The sequence below is a fragment of the Neolamprologus brichardi genome, chromosome 22, assembly GCF_056152115.1.
Source record: "Neolamprologus brichardi isolate AB-2024 chromosome 22, ASM5615211v1, whole genome shotgun sequence".
Taxonomy (NCBI): domain Eukaryota; kingdom Metazoa; phylum Chordata; class Actinopteri; order Cichliformes; family Cichlidae; genus Neolamprologus; species Neolamprologus brichardi.
Genome location: NC_142124.1, coordinates 28,831,103 through 28,852,531, shown reverse-complemented (window position 1 = coordinate 28,852,531; position 21,429 = coordinate 28,831,103). Strand labels below are relative to the sequence as shown.

At 43.4% G+C, this 21,429-nt stretch overlaps 1 protein-coding gene across 2 annotated transcripts; it reads right to left on the bottom strand.

Annotated features, from left to right (window-relative positions):
• Positions 1 to 1,350: 1,350 nt before the first annotated feature.
• zgc:91944 (homeobox-containing protein 1) lies at positions 1,351 to 20,987 on the bottom strand. 2 transcript variants are annotated; one of them, XM_006806037.3, is made up of 11 exons: positions 20,715 to 20,987; positions 19,659 to 19,770; positions 17,559 to 17,988; positions 17,201 to 17,286; positions 15,405 to 15,515; positions 13,968 to 14,186; positions 8,769 to 8,925; positions 5,633 to 5,715; positions 4,578 to 4,673; positions 4,321 to 4,439; positions 1,351 to 3,232 (listed from the first exon to the last, which is right to left on the bottom strand). In XM_006806037.3, the coding sequence occupies exons 2-11, from the start codon at positions 19,738 to 19,740 to the stop codon at positions 3,086 to 3,088; spliced, it is 1,530 nt and encodes a 509-aa protein (XP_006806100.1). In that variant the 5' UTR covers positions 19,741 to 19,770; positions 20,715 to 20,987; the 3' UTR covers positions 1,351 to 3,085. The 2 variants fall into 2 exon arrangements, with proteins under 2 accessions (XP_006806100.1, XP_006806102.1); XM_006806039.3 differs by lacking the exon at positions 13,968 to 14,186.
• Positions 20,988 to 21,429: the final 442 nt, after the last annotated feature.

Genomic DNA, 21,429 nt, shown 5'->3' with positions numbered 1-21,429 from the left:
CACTTTAAACAGGTGAAATTTGGACACCAGCTCAACGTGTGAATGAACTCAAATTTGATCTTGAGGCCAAATGTATTTTATTTTCTTGTACAGAACATGCTTCAACAGTCCTGCAGGCCGCTGGTGCTTCGAGTTGAACATTTTCAGTCATGTTGGATACAAAGGTTTAGTTATTAGCAGCTAATACTTGGAAGATTAGCTCACCGTGTTGTTCCACTACATCTGTTATCTGCCAACATCATCTGTGGCCCTGAAAAATCACAGTGCTGCCACTTCTCCTGAGATCTGTGGTGCACTCATTAGAAACTATTTGCTTAAACTAACATTGAATTATGACTAACATTATGTTAGAACTACTAACTATATAATTATTTATAAATAATTCTGTTCTAATTGGTGTGTGATGAAAAAGTGTTTGAAATGTTTTCACCTTCTTATCCCTCAGTGAATGTTCCCATTCCCAATCATTCCCAATGATTCCCGTTTATTTTGGGTTAGGTTTTGAATAAAGCTGCTTTTAGCTGCTCCCTTGTTCATAAGGGGCCACCACAGCATGTAGCTCAGCATTTTTGTGTCTCCTTCCAGAATCAAACCCAACCCACTGCTCTGGGCTGTTAATGAGCTCCTCAGTTTATTCTCTGACTGAAACGAGCTGTTTTAGCCCCCTACTCTTTCCCAGTAAGCCGGTTTTCTTCTGATTGGCTGCTCCTCTTGAACACAAAGCCTGAACAGCAGGTGGGTGGGGCTTCTGTGCTCCCTTCTTCACATGCAGGAACAAGATTATATTGGGGATATTCGCTCTTGATGTAACACAAAAAAAATTATTTGTTTCATGAGTTTATGAACATCATGAACTGTTTTTTTGTATCTCATTATGATGACATAACTTTGGTAAGCCCTACCAGATAACTACACATAACTAAAAATCTACTAAAACAGCTTTGTGTGATTCCTAGTTCATTAATAATCTCTACTGATCTTATATCGGCCTTAGCGCCGCCTGGCTGAAAGCAGACATTTTAGCTGCTTTCCCTTTTAGCTCAGCTTCCGTCCGACTGGCTCCCTCTCAGGAAAATGTTTTACAGCAGGTCGGAGGTGCTTGTGTGCTCATGAGCAGAGCTGTGCACCTAAAATGACCATATTAAGGTCTTCATCATACCAAGCCCACAGTAGAAGTAACTATCTTAAACCACACGTTTAGAGGAATCTGAAGCCAGAGCTTTACTCACGCCTACACCGACCTCATCATTTGAAACATTAGCTGTAATATAACAGTATAAATATAAAAAAAGAAATAAGGAAAAGCCTAACCTAACATTACATCCTTTGAAATAAATGAAGACATATTCCACTGGTTGTGTACAATTTTATTATCGTTACTGGTTTCCCTTGTCAGATAAAAGCAGAGAGATAGAGAGGAGCATTATAATCATAATGGCGTGCAGCTTTCCTGTCCAAAGCTGGACGAGGGAACTGTCTGAGGTGAGTATACATTATCAACACAGGGCAAACCCCAGCGCCATAAATGCTACATGACACTGTCCATATCATAAACAGTCACAATGAGGGCTGCTGTCGAAGCTTCGTGACACTAAACCCGTCGTGCACGCCTGTCACACAGGAACTCTGAGGTAAGCTTGAGTTGGCTAGTGTTGTACTGAGCAAATAAACCTATCTATTGTATAGCTATAGTGTTGTGACCATCACTTCCTGGTTTCTCTACCGTGGCATAGCTTTGGCATTAGGAGGTAAAATGGTAGCCGCCCCCACCTGCAATTTGAGAACATGAGGTTTGTTCATTATATGAACATCGAGGAGGTAACTTCCAAGGCCTTAGGCCAGTGAATATATGAGGGACTATGTAATGCAAAGTTCAGCTATTCATATTTCAAGTCTGACAAATAAGTTTCTATATACTGCTAATGGACTGAAAGGAAAGCACCCATAGGTGAGGGATTTTTTTTCTGGGTTATGTACATGTCGGAGAGCTCCTCGAACACAATTCCAGTAAGATTCACTCCGAAGTGCAGCTTTGCAGTCTGAGAAATTTACAAGCTCGAGCTTTAGCTTATCCCAATAGAAAGTGAGGGTAACTTGTAGCATTTATGTTGTCGCACAATGATTTTTGATCACATTTGTTTTAGCGTTCTTTCAAACGATAAAAAAGAAACAAGAGCAAAAAAACTGAGTAGACTTTATGTTTCTAGTCTAGCTTCACTGGCTGAGGTTGGAGACAGCAGCATTAAATATAAGAAAGAAGACAGAGAGTGTGATACTTAGTCCTAGGCATGTCTGGCTAATATCAAAAGGTATAAATAACACTTCCTGTTTCGGTTAAACAGTTAAGACGAAGAAAATGAAGCACACGTTAAGACACGAAAGAAACCTGGTGCAACTCTTCACCGCCTTGATCCACAATTTTTGGGATTACCTGAGATTCCGGTTGTCCCTCAGGGCTTTTGATGGCAACAGCACTCCTTGATTGATCGACTGATTGAATCAATCGATTGATTGATTGAGGTTGCAGTCTTACGGATCAGATGGAGGGAGGGGGGGGGAAGAGGTCAAGACGTTCAAGAAAACAGAGGGCGTTTGTTTCGCCGCACGCTAGATCCTTGATGTCGCGCTTTATCCCCACCACCCCAACACACCCGACCTGCAGGCTCAGCACATTCCCGTCACCACAGTCCATCAAACAGCCACCCTTTAAAAAAACAAAGCTCAAAGAAGGCATGGAGCACAAAAACAGAAAACGCTTAGCTTAAAATAGGCGAGGTATCACTTACATGATTCTCCCTCTAAGGAATTTAGGCTTTTTAATACCATCTTGGAATGCACTATATATATTGATATATATTTAGATATTTATATACTGTATATTGCCGTTAATATAAGCAGGATTACTGTTGATAAATACAGTGGCCTCCTTACCATCTGAGGCACCTCAGCGAGCTTCTGCACCCTCCTCCCTTTCATATTTGGGTGACTCAGGCCCGAAAAGGCCCTGCATTGGTGGAGCAGGAGACACTTAATGTTTCCTTATTTCATCTGATTAAAATTCGAACACAGACGTGCCCGACTTCAGTCACTCTTCATCCACGCTCTCCCTTTTTGAATCCTCTTCTTTCTGTTCCAGAACCTGAGGGCGGGGGCTCGGCAAGGCTGCCACCTCCGTAGAAGCAAGCGAGGCGGGATCCTGTTGGTCGACAATCCTCTGGGAAGACGTGTCTTCCTGTGGATGCATAAGCAAAACAGTTGGGACTTTAGTGTCACTTTTATTAGATATCACTCCATAAAGTGGGTCCCTTTTCTCTCGTATAGCAGCTCAGGCCCTCTTGGCAGTCTTAAGGCAGCAGTTTGGGCTTGGGCAGCTTGTTAAGGGCAGTGAAGCGGCTGTGGAAGTGCTGCACACTGTGTTTATGCCTTGCCTGCTGTGACCAGCTAACAGCTGGCCCCAGCTTCTGCTCTGGCCCCTGTGACTTCCTGCAATTTGTACAGTTTAGTAAACTCTGGCTGCTACACCCTGTCTGCACAGAAGGCGTAGCGTGTTAGCAGAGCAGCAGCAGCTCTGTGTTTGTTCACACTGGAGGCGTTCGAAAAATGTGTGAAAAATGCAACGTTTTCTTAGCTTAAAGTGTAAGCGGGTATGGCATCACTAGGATTCTTGCGGTCTCAGTATTGCTTTTACAATTCAGCCTCGTGAATGTTGTTCATGATGACCGTCGCCGCTCTGTGCTTTTAGTGGAAAAGATGTAAATTCACTGTTCAAAAAATAAATTAATTAATAAATGAAAATTTATCTCAATGGGAAAAACATTACGCTGAATATCTGTACTACTATGGGCTGAGTAATGTATTAGCTACCCCTTAACCCTGTAGAACACCTCTGGGACAGACTGTCCAGGAGTTCAGTGATGCTCTGGTCCAGATCTGGAAGGAGACCCCCAGAACACCACCTGTCATTTCACTGGGACCATGCCCCGATGTTTTAGGCATGCATACAACCACAGGGGGGCCACACAAACTACTGAGCACCATTTTGAGTTGCTGCAATGAAATTTGGGCAAAATGGACTAACCTGCTACATCATTTTCTACATTTGGGGGGCTTGTTTGAACTCAGCCCTCTGTATCGCATACATGTGCAGCATGATTACAGATCTGATGCATTTGCAAAGTGTTCCTTTAATTTTCTGAGCAGTGCGACATGGAGCATCAACGCGAGCAGTTTTACCCGGCCTATACGTGTTCCTGCTAGTTATTTGTTCTGGCCTCTCCTTGGGTAGAATTTGGACATGTAATTAAGTCCGTGTTTACTCACTTGCTCTGAGAATCGATGAGTCACCTGATCCGTGAACTCCTGCATCTCTCCTTCCTCCCCATTCGAGTGGCAGCTTGGACTCGGTACCTCGATCCCATGGCTTTCCAAAATGGCAGCTTCTGGTTGGGTCAGATGAGGAAGCAGAAGTGAGATAAATATAATGTGTAGAAAATGTGCAAACAAATTAATTAACATTAGCAGAAGCTAACATTTCCAAAAGCCTTAATCTGTCGTTCCTATGTTTCCATCTTCCTCACCTATATTCGCTCTCCTCTTCATCTCCTTCCGACGATTGGCGAACCAGTTGTAAACCTTCAGCGCCGTCACACGCTCAAACTCTGACAGTTTACAGCCTGAAGGTTGAAACAAACCAAGCATACAAAACAGTTAAATGTGCAAATCCTAAGGATTTTATTTTGCAATTCCAGGCGCTGCTTACACATCCTGTTTCTCTGCCTGCAGGCTGGCTATGTTGTTAACATGATAGTCCAAAATGTCCTTCAGCTGCCCCTGCAGGAGGTCTTGTTTCCAACTTACCTACTCCCACTCTGGACTCAAGCATCCAACAGTTACCACCCTACTGGTTCAAGTGGCTCTCCAGTGGATCCATCAGTGGATCTTTAGAGCAGAATAACAATGTGGCGTTAGAGTCTGTCTGAAGTAGGAGAGACTCACTTGGAAAGGCAGCTGAGTGACGTGGAGGACCGACACAACAGCAGCCTGTGAATCTGCAGGTAGAGAACCTCAAAAATAAGACAGAATGGGGCTAACTGGAGCTAAACTGGAACTGAAAGTTTCACAGAATGAGTCTACGGAGTTTGTGGATTTTAAAGATGCTGCAGAGTGATTGAAGCAAAACAAGCGACCAGCACTGGAAAGTTGAACGCAGTTACAGAGCAACAGCTTCCAGATGAGATGAGATGACCTTTAGTGACGACTGATGAGAGCAAATTAAACTGTTGACATATGACCATCAGCTTCGAAGCAGCTTCAGAATTCAGGAGTGGTGAAGCAGTTCTGTGATGAGGAAAAACATCTCCAGAAGGTTCGAACGGTCCAATCAGAAACTCCAGGAAAAAGCTAAAGCTCTTGCTCACTTGCTTTCTCCAACAGCGTTTATGAATGTTGATGTGCATGACAGAAAAGCAGCAGGTGTTCCCGTTCGATAAGCTGTAGGTGGCATTTTAACTCAAAAAAAAGACGAATAATGATGAACGTCAGCGACTAATCACCTGTCAGCTGACATGAATTCAGCAAGATGTATTTTCAGAACTCAGAAAAGTGCGCTTTACTGACGAACCCCTCTTGCTACCTGGTTTCTGGATGACGGAGTTGCAGGCGTTGGCGATCTCCTCCCGCTTCGCCTCATCTGGATACTGGTTCTCCATGAAGAAGCTGGAAGACATGAAGAGCCGCTCTGTTGGCAAAGAGCTCAATCACGCAGGCATTTATTAGTCGACGCGCGGCGCCGGTCTGAGCCGAGCTAGTTACGCCCTAATTTTACACCTCATCAACTTTTCAGGCTTTTGCATTAAGCGGCAGGAGAGTTAAGGACAATGTTTACACAGCGAGAGAGCAGCGGGGAGGGTTCACGCCGTGAAGGGACAGATTAACGAACCCATTAAGCAGATTCATTTTAAGCTTTCAACACTCAAAACTCCATAAATACAACTATTTATTTCTATTTCTCTCTTTTTCTTTGCAAATTTGTGTTACTCATCTCTTTCCTTTTCCTGTCTGTCTAACAGTGAAAAAGAATCATTATTTCACATAAAAAAAAAACCACAGGGATCAATTTCTCCCAGCTCTCCTATCCTTTCACCTCCCTCCCTCCCTCACACACATCATCTTCACCTCTACTGTATCGTCCTTGGATCTGAACTAGCTCATAAGGATCAGCACTGCAGTAGAATTGCGTAATCCCGGGGTACTGCTGGTGAGTGTTGTCTGCGTGCTCTTATTACTTTGAGTGCCCAGACTGCACCCTATACTTACAGCAACCATTTAATAGAGAAATCAATTGCACACAGCGGACACCGTGCTGCTCTTTCTCAGCATCCGTCTAGGTTACTGAGAAGACTGTCTGGGACAAATACGTACCAGGGAAGCAGGGTCACAGCAGCCTTAATGAAAAATGACATCATAAACTGAGCCGGTTCTGCTCGCCACTGAGAGCAGGAAGCCGCGGCAAAGAAGCCATAAAGGACACGAATACTGGAAAGGTTTATAATGCTGACCGTTAGCTTAAGCGACGCTGCGCTTCTGCTCCAAGAACTCGAGCACAGATGTGCTCCAAGTCATCTAAAGTGTTCTGCCGATCTCGGCTGCTTTCTATGAGCTTTTTTACTTCAGAGCGGCACATAAACTTTATCTAAGCACAACGGGCGACCACGGGAATTTTCCAGTCATTGTTTTAGGGGCTGCAGATGTTTATGGTGACAATTTAGGATCCATCCAGAGTTATTCTAATTATGTAGTTTGACCTTAGGTTTGTAAGTTTCACTATTTGTTTTGGTCACTGCACTTATGAAGACGGGACATCTGTCAGCGGAAATATTTCAGAACAACAGAACAGAGACAGTACTAACCCTAACCCTAGTTAGGCGGGTTGTGGCAAATTTTAATTTTGGAAATTTACAAAATCATTTGAGCGGTTTTATAATAATTTTTTATTTCCAAAGGCCATTTTTTAGTTCATATAAAATGTTTTGTCCCACCTGGTTTTAGATTTGAATTTAGTTTTAGTTTACTGTAATAACCTCGGTCCTATGAAGCAGTGCGTGACTAAGTGAATTTGAATTTCAGCTAAGTTAACTATGAAAACAAGACAACCAGGATAAAACAGTGACTTTTCATTTTCTTTAACCAAAGCTCAAATTATATCTTGTGTCCTAAATAAAGCACACCCCTTCCCCATCGGTGCCCCTCCCTCAAAAGCCAAACTCACTTGCTCTTTCGTTGAGCTACAGCCAAGACCAGTCAAGACCAGATTACAAAGGGTATCTGTCAGAGGTGAGGACCTACAGACGGTGGTAAAACAAACTATAAGCCTGACAGATGGTCTGCAGTAATGCTGAGTTTATATTGCTCTGTCATGGTGAACAGAGGGCTGAAGGTTAAGTTGTCAATTTACTGGTGGCTACATTCATACTTTCAGCTATAGCAAGGAGTTGTGGGCAGGGACTAAAAGAGTGAGATTCTGGATGCAAGTGAAATGAACTTCCTCTGAAGGGTATTGGGTCAAACACTCCTGTGGACCTCACCCTGTCCTTTAGTGATAGAGAAGCTTGGTCACTTTGAAGGGCTCAGAGTAGAACCACCACTCCTCCACATCGAAGAGCCAGGTGAGGTGGTTCAAGACCCAGGACCCTGCGGTAGATTCAGGACATGCTGGATAAATTATGTCTCTTTGTTGGCTTGGAAACATCTCTGTGTCCCTCCCATCCTTGAAGAAGTGGCTGGGGGGAGGGAGGTCTAGGCTAGGTATGGGTGTGACTAGTTGACCAGATGATTAATCATTGCTCGTTCAGTATCATTTATTCTGTTAACATTTTGATATTCATCGTCTGTAAATTTTTGTGTCCTAAATATTATGCAGCCATCTGCCATCAGATGGCACTGCAGTCCCGACACTGTTGTAGAAAAACGCCACAAGGCTGTTCATCTAAACCTGATCTTTTTGTTGAGCATATTATTATTAGTGTTCTAAACGCGACATAATGACATTGCAGATATAAGCAGTGGAAATCCGCTTTATCTTAAGGGTGGCTGGCCTCTCCATAACAGAGGGTGAGGAGTTCGGCCATTTGAGAGAGGCTCAGACTGGAGCTGTTACTCCTTGGCACCAAAGGAGCCTGTTGAGATGGTCACCTCCTGGATGAGGTGTCCTATCTGGAGGAGACCCAGGGGTAGACCCAGGACACGCTGGAGAGATTACTCTCTTGGCTGGCCTGGTACACCGCAGTGTTTCACAGGATAAGCTGGAGGAGGCTGCTCTGCTCAGGCATGACCCAGCCCCAGACAAGTCGAAGAAAATGTACTGATGGATAATAATGAGACTTGAACATCTTTTCAGTAACATATTTTCATATCATATTCAACATGAGCTGTTCTTTTTTTCCTTCTTCTTAATTTTCATTTTAATGTATAAAATGCTATATTCATAATCCATGATGTGAGGTGCCACATAGTTAAGCAGCATTTAAAGTATGATTGAAGAATGTGATTAATGATTTCAAATGTCTTTGTTTAGACAGTTTTTGACATCTAAGTGTTTATTAGTTTCACATTAGTATGCTAGTCTAATTTTTTAGTCACCGGGAACATCCCTAGTCTGAAAATCTCTGCTTAAAGTGCTACTCCAACAATCCAAACCTGATACATGACAGAAAATAAAGCTGAATGGAAAACCATAAGCCAAGTCTAAATTAGTGCTAAACCTTCCTCACCTCTCCATAATTGATTGGCATTCCTTTCTCCAGGTGAAACGGCTTCCTCTGCGCAGCCTTAGTGGACCGCCCACTATCCCTGGTCTGTCGCCTGTCATGATCCCCGTCCTCCAGTCAGGCTCTTCCTTCACCAAAGAACGCATTGATAAGGTAGCACCTGTCGAAGGGAGAGCATGCAACTTCACTTTCCAAGACCAGACCTTTACAAAGGGCGTCGCTGTGTCCTTCAATATGTTTTTCTTTATAGCGGAAGGTTTGACATCGTCTTATCCGATGTGTAACACTTAGCTTGTGAGCTTCTTATGCTATTCCCTTTTTGGCATTTAAAAACTGAGGTTTAGTCATTTTTGTTCATTTTATCATGTTTTTGTCTCTCCAGACACAACCCCATTAAAAAAAACTTTCAGTCTTCTGAAATAACTTTTTTCACTCTGATGAAGTCATCTCTTGACCCAGCTGTCTTGGCTAATTATAGGCCAATCTCCAACCTTCCTTTTATATCAAAAATCCTTGAAAGAGTAGTTGTCAAACAGCTAACAGATCTGTTAGATCTGTTAGCTGTTTCAGAGTTTCAGGTTTCAGAGCTCATTACAGCACAGAAACAGCTGATGATCTTCTTATGGCCTCTGACAGTAGACTCATCTCTGTGCTTGTCCTGCTAGACCTCAGTGCACCGTTCGGTACGGTTGACCATAATATCCTATTAGAGCGATTAGAACATGCTGTAGGTATTACAGGTACTGCACTGCAGTGGTTTGTATCATATCTATCTAATAGACTCCAATTTGTGCATGTAAATGGAGAGTCCTCTTCACACACTGAGGTTAATTATGGAGTTCCACAGGGTTCAGTGCTAGGACCAATTCTGTTTACATTATACATGCTTCCCTTAGGCATTATCATCAGAAGACATAGTATACAGTTTCACTGCTATGCAGATGACACCCAGCTCTATCTATCTATGAAGCCAGATAACACACACCAATTAGTTAAACTGCAGGAATGTCTTAAAGACATAAAGACTTGGATGGCCGCTAACTTTCTGCTTCTTAATTCAGATAAAACTGAGGTTATTGTACTCGGCCCTGAAAATCTTAGAAATATGGTATCTAAGCAGATTCTTACTCTGGATTGCATTACCTTGGCCTCCAGTAACGCTGTGAGGAACCTTGGAGTCATTTTTGACCAGGATATGTCCTTCAACGTACATATTAAACAAATATGTAAGACTGCTTTCTTCCATTTGCGCAACATCTCTAAAATTAAAAATATTCTGTCTCAGAGTGACGCTGAAAAACTAGTTCATGCATTTATTACTTCCAGGCTGGACTACTGCAATTCATTATTATCAGGATGTCCAAAAAACTCATTGAAAAGCCTTCAGCTAATCCAAAATGCTGCAGCAAGAGTCCTGACAGGGACTAGAAAGAGAGAGCATATTTCTCCTGTTTTGGCTTCCCTTCATTGGCTTCCTGTTAAATCCAGAATTGAATTCAAAATCCTGCTCCTCACATACAAGGTCTTAAATAATCAGGCCCCATCTTATCTTAATGACCTTATAATACCATATCACCCTATTAGAGCACTTTGCTCTCGCACTGCAGGCTTACTAGTAGTAAAAGTAGAATGGGAGGGAGAGCCTTCAGTTTTCAGGCTCCTCTTCTGTGGAACCAGCTTCCAGTTTCGATTCGCGAGACAGACACTCTCTCTACTTTTAAGATTAGGCTTAAAACTTTCCTTTTTGTTATTTAGGGCTGGATCAGGTGACTCTGAATCCTCCCTTAATTATGCTGCAATAGGTGTAGACTGCTGGGGGATTCCCATGATGCATTGAGTATTTCTTCTTCAGTCACCTTTCTCACTCACTATGTGTTAACAGACCTCTCTGCACTGAATCATACTTGTTATTAAGTTCTGTTTCTGTCTCACACCATGTCTTTATCCTGTTTTCCTTCCAGTTGCGGCAGATGGTCCCGCCCCTCCCTGAGCTGGTTCCGGAGGTTTCTTCCTGTTAAAAGGGAGTTTTTCCTTCCCACTGTCGCCAAAGTGCTTGCTCATAGGGGGTCATATGATTGTTGGGTTTTTCTCTGTATGTATTATTGTAGGGTCTTTAACCTACAGTATAAAGTGCCTTGAGGCAACGGTTGTTGTGATTTGGCGCTGTATAAATAAAACTAAATTAAACTGATGCACAAGGTAACAGTGCTCATGTAGCCTCGGTGCATATTTTAGCACATATAGTCAGGGAAAAAAATATTTGAACCCCTGCTGATCTTGTAAGTTTGCCCACTAACAAAGAACTGATCAGCCTGTAATTTCAATGGTAGGTTTATTTGAACAGTGAGAGACAGAACGATAACAAAAAAAATGCATTTCAAAAAAGTTATCAATTAATTCACATTTTTATGAAGGATAGGTATTTTATCCCCTATAAATCAGTAAGATTTCTGGCTCCCAGGTGTATTTTATACAGGTAAAGCTGACAATGACAGCCTTTTCAACTTGCTACTAGGGATGGGTACCGGTATCTCGTGCCATAATGGCACCGTTCTGACATAAACGGTAGTAACCAGACCGAAAAGCAGCGCACATTTCGGTGCTTTATTTCGGTGCTTTTTTTTCCTGAGATGTCATACACTTTGGATTCTAGCCAATCGTTTTACCTTTCCAAGGATAGTAGGCGGGCCCAGATACGTACGTTATTTTAGAGCAGAGCTGCAGATTAAAAATGCCCAAGGCAAAGCAGTCAAAAGTCTGGCTGTACTTTACAGCAAAAGATGCAAACTCAGCAGCCTGCAACAAGTGCTTTAAGGTGATACTGTGCAAAGGAGGTAACTCCTCGAATCTGATGAAACACCTGGCGACGCATAGCGTTTTTTCTAAAGCCGAGAAATGCGCCGTATTTGATACCTTGCTGCCAGACCTCACACAGAGCAGCACATCTACTGCGGGTGTGGTGCCTGTTATCGGAACCGGAGTTAGCAACATCCCCCAAAAACCCGAAGAGGAGAGTCCTGGCCCCTAGCCCTGCCAGTGTAGCAGAAATGATGACGGATGATGATGGCAGCAGCAGCCGTTCTTCTCTGCTTGAGTAGCTTAATGTTGTTCGTGTGTAATTTACGTTGAGTAGTCTAACCGCGTTATTAAATTAATGCATGTAAGGTGAACTACCAAACACCATCGTAGTTACATGCGGCTGTCTTCTTGTTTGATAGAGTGATACCATATATGGCCTATAGCTGCAGAAAAGGCTAACATTGATATCTTTTTCCAAAAAAAAACCCCCAGCTAAACATGAGAGATTTTAGGACAAAGTTTGTGTTCTCCATTGTTTAAGCACCGGTTCCAACCAAAGGTGGTATGTTGTATCAACAGAAAAGGCTAACTTGGTTATCATTTTGCAGATAAAAAGAGACTGCTAAAAATAAAAACATAAGAGGTTTTTGGACAAAGTTTGTGTTCTCCATTCTTTAAGCACCGGTACGAGCACCGTTTCAAAAGTACCGGTTTGGCACCGGTATAGGATAAAACCTAAACGATACCCATCCCTACTTGTTACGTGTATAAAAGAAGAGAAGAGAAGAGCTTTCCTAGGATGTCAGTGACAAGAATTTGGACCTACACAAGGCTGGAATGGGCTACAAGACCATCGCCAAGCAGCTCGGTGAGTGTCCACAAGGCCCCACCAGCTAAAGGAGGCAGATGTACAGGCCCGTTTGAAGTATGCCACTGAACATCTCAATGACTCAGATAAGGACTGGGAGAAAGTGTTGTGGTCAGATGAGACCAAAATCTCTTTGGCATCAACTCAACTCACCATGTTTGGACGAGGAGGAATGCTGCCTGTGACTCCAAGAACACCATCCCCAGGGTCAAACATGGAAGTGGAAACATTGTGCTTTGGGGGTGCAACCAAACTGCATCAAAGGGAGGATGGATGAGGCCATGTACCGTCAAATTTTGGGTGAGAACCTCCTTCCCTCAGTCAGGGCATTAAAAACGGGTAATGGGTGGGTATTCCAGCATGCCAATGATCCAAAACACATGGCCAAGGCAACAAAGAATTTGCTGAAGAAGACGTATATTGAGGTCTTGGAGTGGCCTAGTCAGTCTCCAGACCATAATCCTATAGAAAATCTGTGGAGGGAGCTAAAGGTTCAAGTTGCCAAAAATCAGCCACGAAACATTAATAACTGGGAGAGGATCTGCAAAGAGGAGTGGGACAAAATCCCCTCTGCGTGAAAAACATGTGGCCAACTACAAGACACGTCTGACCTCTGTGATTGCCAACAAAGGTTTTGCCACCAGGTACTAAAGTATGTTTTGCAAAGGGATCAAATACTTTTCTGAAATGCATTTGAATGGATTTTTTTGTTTAAAAAAAACAAACAAAAAAACTCTGATACGATGCCCTGTCCTAAACAGTCCTAAACAGAAGGCATTTGTAGTGGTCAAGTAAAGTCAAGTCTTATTCTTTTCAGATCACATTCATGTCTCAGGTTTTTAAAGGACATGATATCAACACAATTTGCATGTCACAGACTTTGAATCTTTTCAAAAGCTTTTAAAAGCTCAAAGTTTAAATGTAGCAGGGAAGAGGGAAAAAATGGTTTCGTTATACTGAACTATGTTTAGTATCTGATTGTGAATGTGAAGAATTTGGGGTACCAATCACAGTGCATGTGGGATTTTATGTCAAACCCTATCAGAACTTTTTACCATCTGTACTTTGACTAAGCGAGCTTTATGAAAACACTGTCACAGAAAGGTTGACACGAATGGAACAGAAAGGGAGTCTTAAACAGAGAGTAAGAAACTCACTTCTAGATAAACGTGTGAACAACCTCTCGCATGAGACGTGAAACATCTTTAAGAAACTTAAAGAAGTCTATTCACTTTTCTTTCCAAGTTCCTTAGATTATAATGACCTGGATGACTCAGAACGTACAGAGACAACTACATTTAAACCACACCCAATCGCTATAATGGTGAGCTGGATATGAAACGTCTGGAGCCATTTCTTTTTAGCATTAGAAATCTAAGTTTAGGAGCCATCTGAGACTGCTGTAAAACCCCGTGCTGACAAAGCAGGTCCAGGCTGATCAGCATGCAGACCCACTGTGGTGCATGTGTCTCCTGTGGCAAGCTGCTGATGCCAAGGAGGGCGGGGCGGGGGTGCGCGAGTAAGGGCGCAGTTACCTGGCTGGGCTTGGGCAGCTGCGGCTGCAGCAGTGTACCATGGCAGCAAGTGCATCAGCAGCTCTCTCTGCCTGCTCCACGATGGGTTGGGGTTGAGGTTGGTGTTGGGATTGGGGAGGATGTTGGGGAGGCTGCCGCTTGCCCCTGCTACCGTCCCGTCTCTGTCCCCTCCCCTGGCCCTGGGACTCACGCTGTGCTGGCTTTCACTCCACCTCAGCCCTTCAGTCGGGACAAAACCAATAGTCAGGCAGGCCACCGCCACGGGACACAGACACCAGCTGTGGCAACAACTGGAGGCTGATAGTTTGCATCTATGTCTCTGGATTAAGTGACACACTCCTGCAGACGTGCCTTGAAATGGTAACTTTATCAACAAATACACGCGCTGTAATTTCAGTGGATTGGCCGATCAGGAATCAATTTCACAGACAACACTGCTTCTTTACAGATTCATGGAGGGCAGGTCAATAAGAGCTCATGTAAGAAGCAAAGCGCTGTGGCCACTTTGGCTCAGAAACATTGCAGACAAAGTAGTTATTGTTAGTATCACTGTTAATAGCTTGTTTGTTAGCCATGTGGGAATGAAAACCAGCACCAGAGTACCTCCAGCGTCAGGGCTGGGAACTACAGAGGAGCTAAAGCGAAGCCTGAGTGGGACGGTGTGGGAGGGGGGGAAATAATAAAGCATTAGATGAAAGGAGACAGCAGGGACGGCAGATGGTCCATCAGCGGCTTTGTTTATTTCACACACTAACAATGTAAAGATGGACTTTTTGACATGATTTGGTGCGGGAGCATGCTGTTTGACAATAATCAATAAAAGCAGGGAGCATCTTGAGTTGACGCCCGTTTGTCGTGACGTTGCCGTTTTAATGCTTGCCGAATTTGCATCTCAGGACGAGGCGAGGTCAGCGCTGACCCGAGCTGTTACTCTAGCCTGCGCAAAGAAGCCGGATTCGCCCGCTAAAGTTTCATTTCCCAACCACAAGCCTTAACGTTATTGATTAGAATCTCCTGTGACGGGACTACCTTTAGCTGAAAATATAGATTTGTCTCGTGTCCTATCTCGACCTCGCAGCCATTGTGGACCAGGTTGGGGTTAAGCGGGAGGAACTAAAGGTGTGCGGGTTTACCATGCGGGAGGATGGTGGGCGGGTAAAGTGGAGGAGGAGGAGGAGAGGTGGATGGGGAAGGGTTAGCAAGCGGTGGTTCGCATTCAAGACACACAAGACATATTATCCCTTTCTAACACGAGCCTTCTGTTATCTAATCTGCAGTGCAATCTTTCATCATTAACCTGACATTCAACCTTGAGGCACTGATCTGCACCTTCTCATAATTAATCCAAAATCCATTATTCCTGGGAGGATCTGTGTCCCGCTCCTCTCCTCTGTAAAAGTTACATGTTACGCTTGTACCTCTTGGCCTGCATCTCACCTGGGTTGTTCCTTTCCAGCAGGTACCAGCGGTAGAAAGCTCTGCGCTTGGAGTCGCTCATCTCCAGGCCCTGCTGCAGCAGCCACTGAGAAATGTAGCTCTGACTGATGCCTGCGTGCGGGAGGTGACACACGTTATTTTAACAGGTTGAGGACAATGATTTATGTCGCGGCGCACCATCGGCGGCGGCGCTGCTGGAGAGATCGGCTGCGTTCCAGCTCTGGAATACTCCTGTTAAGCTAATGAAGCCATCCCCCGACATCGATACTTTAATTAAGGACGTGATGTAGTGCAATCCATTTTCAGGGAAGGAGTAGAAGTTTACTGACATGAACCTGCTGCTACTGCAAACACACATAATACAGCTGGCATTAGCTGAAGCCCATTAAGAGGCTCTTTAAAATCTTTCTGACTCGGTGTGCTTATTTTTCCTTTTCTTGGTATTAAAAGTCAGACTGTGCTCAGGTACTCAACTGTATTCAGGCTTTGAAAGCAAGTCCAGTTACCAGTTAGGCGCCTACACGACAGTACAGTGAATCTCTCTGAACTTTGTTAGACAAAGCAGTTAATTTAAACACTTTAATCGCAATATTTTCTCAAGTTTTTTTTACCAGCTCGATGGCCCTAAAATGACCACCAAGACCAGGAAATTCTGTGTTTTAGGATCTTTATTTTAGATATAAGCTACAACATTAACTTAGCCCACTAATGGAAACCTGACGTATCTGAGGGGTAGTTTATGGTTAGGTTTTAACAGAATGTGTGAAACCCATGTCTAAGCATCTGTGATGGTGTGGAATTTCCCCCATTTGGTGACCGATCGCAAATAGATGTGGAAATCACTTCCAATCGCAAGGTGATTGCACAGGTTGGCTGATAGGAGGCAAGACTTTTCCAAACAGTCTTGACTCAGACAGACTGCTGAAAGTTTGCAAATAGTTGCCGTCTCATTTATAAAAGCAGAGAGATTGTCAATACATTGACATTAACCTGAATCAGTCTACACCGATAAGTGCAATTTGTCTACAATTTTTCTCTTTGCAGTAGGGGACTCGACTCAACTGGTTGCCAACTGGTTATATTACTATAACAGCAAGGTTGCTATGCACCTAAATAATTTTTCAGTTAAATCCTCGTATTGCAGCAACTATGTTACTATTTATATAGGTTTCTGAATTTCTGAGTCTATGATGTTCAACTAGTGAAAACTGCAGTTTCCACTAGTTCATCACAACTGATCATGATTGCATGTTGCAGACATGCTCTCCATCTTTAAAACCACCAAAAGCAACGCGGCCACAATTTCATTGTACACAATAATGTTCCTTTGTGTGCGTGGTCTCCTAACGGTCTCAAACTATCAACAAATTTAATCCAACAGGAAGTTAACAACAAAACAAGAGCAGCTTGGAGAGATTTCACAACTTTAACAGCTTTAAGTTTGCAGTAGTTTCAGTAGTATCAATACTCCGCATCAGCAGATGCCTGAAGCCAAGGTTCAAGTATTGAATAGAAACTGGCAAAAGTAGGATGGGAGCATCTGTGAGCCAGTTACACTTCATTTTGCAGTTAAAAAAAAAAGAAACACGAGTGAATGAGTTGGCAGAGAGAATAAGAGCAAAAAGCCTGAAAGCAGCTTTTCATTTGTTCAATACAGAATCGTTTGGTTTAGCATTTTGTTTGAATTAAATCAAGACAACAAAAGTTCAACTCTAATTAAATGCTGAGTCCCCCCGTGTTTCCCACTGCACAATCAACAGTTTAATGATCGGGGATGTCACAGCAAAGCAGAGTACCTGTAACTTGGCCCACGATTGCCTGAGAGATTCTGCGGTTGTTCAGGAAAGTTTTAATCTCTTCTTTCACCAGGTTGCTGTCTCTCCTGCGAAAGCAACAAAAGGCCCCATCACTGCCAGAAGAACCATTACACGGTGGTTAAAACACCAGCCTTTGCTCCGACTAACCTTATTCACTGCTGCTTCTCCTTTTTCAGCCATCCCTGAGCACCTGACCTGAATTAACTGCATGTAAATTCTGAAGAATAAGCCTTCGCCTCTGGGAATAGTAGCTGTCATTATCTGATGTTATAATAGTCTCTCTACTATTTCTTTGGTCTCTCTTGCACCACAATCCTCCCGTTCTCCCTCTCCTTACCTCATGTACTCCTCCACCTTTTCCTCCAGGTCCCAATCCTCCTCCCCCATCATGTCGTAGCTGAAAGACCGCTGAACTGCCACAGTGGGAGGATAGAGGGGTGGGGGAGAGGCCTCGAAGCTGTTGCTTGGGGACAGCGCGGCGCCGTCCAGGCCGGAGGTCTGCGTGGTTGCTGAGGCCAGGGAGAGCGAGGAGGCGGAGGATGATGACGACGAGGACGGGGCTGGGGCGGCAGTGGCGGGGGCGTTGTTGGAAGGGGCCGGGTGAGAGTCACAGTGGGACGGGCGGTGATCGGGGTCCAGCCTCTCCAGGGACTCTAAAGCGTGGATGATCTGAGGTTTGGTCATGCCGGACAGGCGCAGGCGCTGTAGGAGGTCAATCTGCTCGATGGTGTAGCGGGGCTCCACCTCACAGCACTCCATTCTGGCATCTAGAGTAAATGAGCCGGGTTTATCGAGGCGAAACCAATGAGACACAAGACCAAATCTGTGAATGAGTCTGAACCAACCATCACCCTATTAATACACCCGAGAGCAGCACTGACGGGCTGATTTCTCACCAGATAAACAGCACCACGAGACTTCACAGTGTTACCAAGACATAAACGGCTATATTTATCCCCACTCAACACCATTCACAGGCCTTAAATAGAGATAATATGTTGCAGACTTTTTCAGAACCTGCAGAGAAATGATCAAAGGAATATTAATAGATGAGAAAGGCACACGCAGCAGGATTCAAGCACTTTGAAGGAGTTTATTTATAATGACACTTTAAATGCAAATCTGATCCAAGTATTTTGGTAACGTTAATACTCGAAAAAACCCAAATAACTTTGAGTGAAAACATGACGAGGTTATAAAAAAATTGCACTTAGAGAACAGAAAACTCCGCACTGTTCTCCTGCGAGGAACCCTTTGGGTCATTCAAAAAAAAGAAAAAAAGTTTTGGCCACCTTTCAAATGCTTGGCAACACTGCACTTAGGCTAACCTTGCTCCATTTGTCCTGGGTGGAATTAAAGTAAGATCACCCTGGCATACGTAACCTAACATCAGGTCCCACCTCAGCTGAGTCATATCCATCCTTTTAGGTTTTTTTTTTAAAGTCCCGCAAGTCTGCAGGGAGCCTTATCGTAGTATTCACCAATGACTAATATGCACTAAAAAGTAAAGATCACATTAAACTTTTTTTTTTTAAAGAATTGCAGGAATTTGACATGACCTTGCTAACATGAAAAGCATGGGTATTCAGAGATGGGGCATCAGGTAGCATTAGCCCCCCTCAAATTTGATTTTCTATGATGATCAGTGCCACTAGATGTTAGTACAGATAGGACCACTGGTAGACATAACTCAGTGCATTTACTCAAGTACTTTAGTGAAGTACAGCAGTGGAAGGAAGGGCATATAGCGAAAAAACTGTGCCAAATAAAATATATGGATCACTGCATTGTGGCGACACCTTTGGAAATAAGGTAGCAGCATTAAGTATGTCTAATGCACTTAAGTACTTCTAAAGTAGGTTTTACATGTATTCTAAAATATCTGTCTCCTTAATATGAAGCTGTATTTTTGAATCTACCAGCAGTAACTAACATTAGCCTCCAGCTGCAGATGATTTTAATCTTGCATGAAAGTCTGCATGAGTACTTTCACTTGAAGTGCATTAAGTACATTATGATGATAAAAGTTTTGCACTTTCACCTAAGCAGGATGATACATTTTAAACACCCTGCCCTGTTCTTGGATGACAGAAATCTACTGGAAGAATTTCATCCACTTTTGCATAACTGTAAATAATGGATAATGATGCTGCTACAACAAACAGAAAAAGTTCAACTTGTTAAATGTGTTGCAAGACGAGGAAACTTCCAGAACACTGCCGCCTGGAAAAAGTTAAGTTGTTGGATTTTTTTTTAAATTTAATTTAATTTTTTTTACAAAACTCTCTGCTTCAAAAGTCGAGCGCTCCCAAAGCAGCGCGCAGTGATTTAACCCCCCACCTTTACCACACACGGATCTCTCTAAGCACAACTGTAACATCCAGATCTCAGCAGCTGGCTGACTTTGACAGTTTCGCTGTCTCGTTGTAGATCTTACCTGATGGAGGTGGTGACACGGACAGGCGCCCCGGGAGTGGTTCAGTGCGTGGGGTCGCAACGGGGACACACCACTGTCGCATGGCTCAGCGAAGTTCAGCTCGGCTGGACCTCTGAGGAGTCACACAGGAGACTTGCTGCAGTGTGTTGCGGTTAAATCGCCTCTATTAGCATCTTGCCAAACCTGCAACAACAGATCACTCCCCTAGCAGCCTGTGCTGGCTAAGCTAGCGCCGTCAACTCCAGTTGGTTCCCCTGAGCACCAACCTCCCATCAACTGCTGCTTAGCTGTCCTGTTAGCCAGAACGAGACTAGAAAGCGGAAGCGAGGCTTGCAACCTTCAAAGTAAGACAAACTGGAAGCTCGATAACAATAACCATTTTTCACATTATACACAGACAGAATTACACTGAATTCGGAAGCGTATAGCTATTTTATAGCTATTTTACAAAATGAGTCTATTTTCCACCTCTCTTTCTATCTGGGGCTATTTCCATTTATGTCTCAACGTAATGTTAGGTTTTTACACTTAACTCAGCTGTAAAACGACAGAGTAGTAAACATAAATAAATAAATAAATAAAGTAAAATACTTTTCACATGCCATGTCTTTTCTCAAACTCCATTATCCACTTATACACACAGAAATACAAAGATGAATGTGAAACGCTTAGAAAGTTAACTGTATTCACCTTTTGTGACCCATTTACTGAAATGACAACTATTATTTTTGCTCCAATTATGAGCGCAAATTACACTTTTATTTTGAAAAACTCGGGAAACGATGCTACTTACTCTGGTTACCTTGATAAAACGGTCTGTCTTGTCTCGGCTAACAACTTACCCAAAACTTGCACTTTAAGGGCAATATGAGCAATGTTTCAAACAAGCAACCGTTTACGAAAAAAATCACCGTTCTAGAGTGCTACAGCCAAAAATTATATGTGTTAAGTCGAAGGGCTGGGACCACCGCCAGCTGCTAACGGGTTAGCTCGCCTGCTAGCTAAGTTAGCTGGTGGCTAGCAGCGGATTGTCCCGCCGCGGAGCACCTCTCTTACCTCCCGTTGCTGACGAGAGACAGCTGCAGCCGGCTGGTCGGACAGGGCAGATAATTAAAAGTGGCAAAAAAAAAGTAGCGGTCCACTCAACTCCGCTATAGTAAATAAGTCCTGGGTTGAAGGCGGACGGTTAAGTTAACGAATAGAGGGTGAAGGATGCGGGGTCATGTTGTCTTTCGCTATGCAGTGGGGAAATAGTATATGCAAACGAGAGGAGTCTGTCTCAATTTGTGACCCCTCACCCGACAGTACCGTGAAGGCAGCAAGAATTATCATTGTGATTTCCGGTTGTACAGTGCATGCTAGAAAACGTCTGCCCTAAATTCAAGCACGGCTGCAGGACGACATGAAGCCAAAAGTAACATTTTAACTAAATGTCTGAAAATGTAACGATGCTCGTGCGTACATCTCGCTCAGGCGGCTTTAGCGGCATTTAATGCCCATGATGAAAACATTTCTTCTTTTATTTTGGACAAGTACTTAGGAAATATGTCACTAAATCGGTTTTCCTTGACGCATCACCGCCCAATACATAAGTGGGTCTGTATGCAGACTGTAATAAGCTTCCTCGCAAGCGTTTGCAGAAGAAGCCATATGAACAGGAGGTAAACAACAATTATAATGAGTGGATAAAACGAGAGTGTGGCTGTTCTTGGCTTGGAATACCATGAAATGTACTTAACCATAATATGTATTTGCAAGGAGCATTTACAGC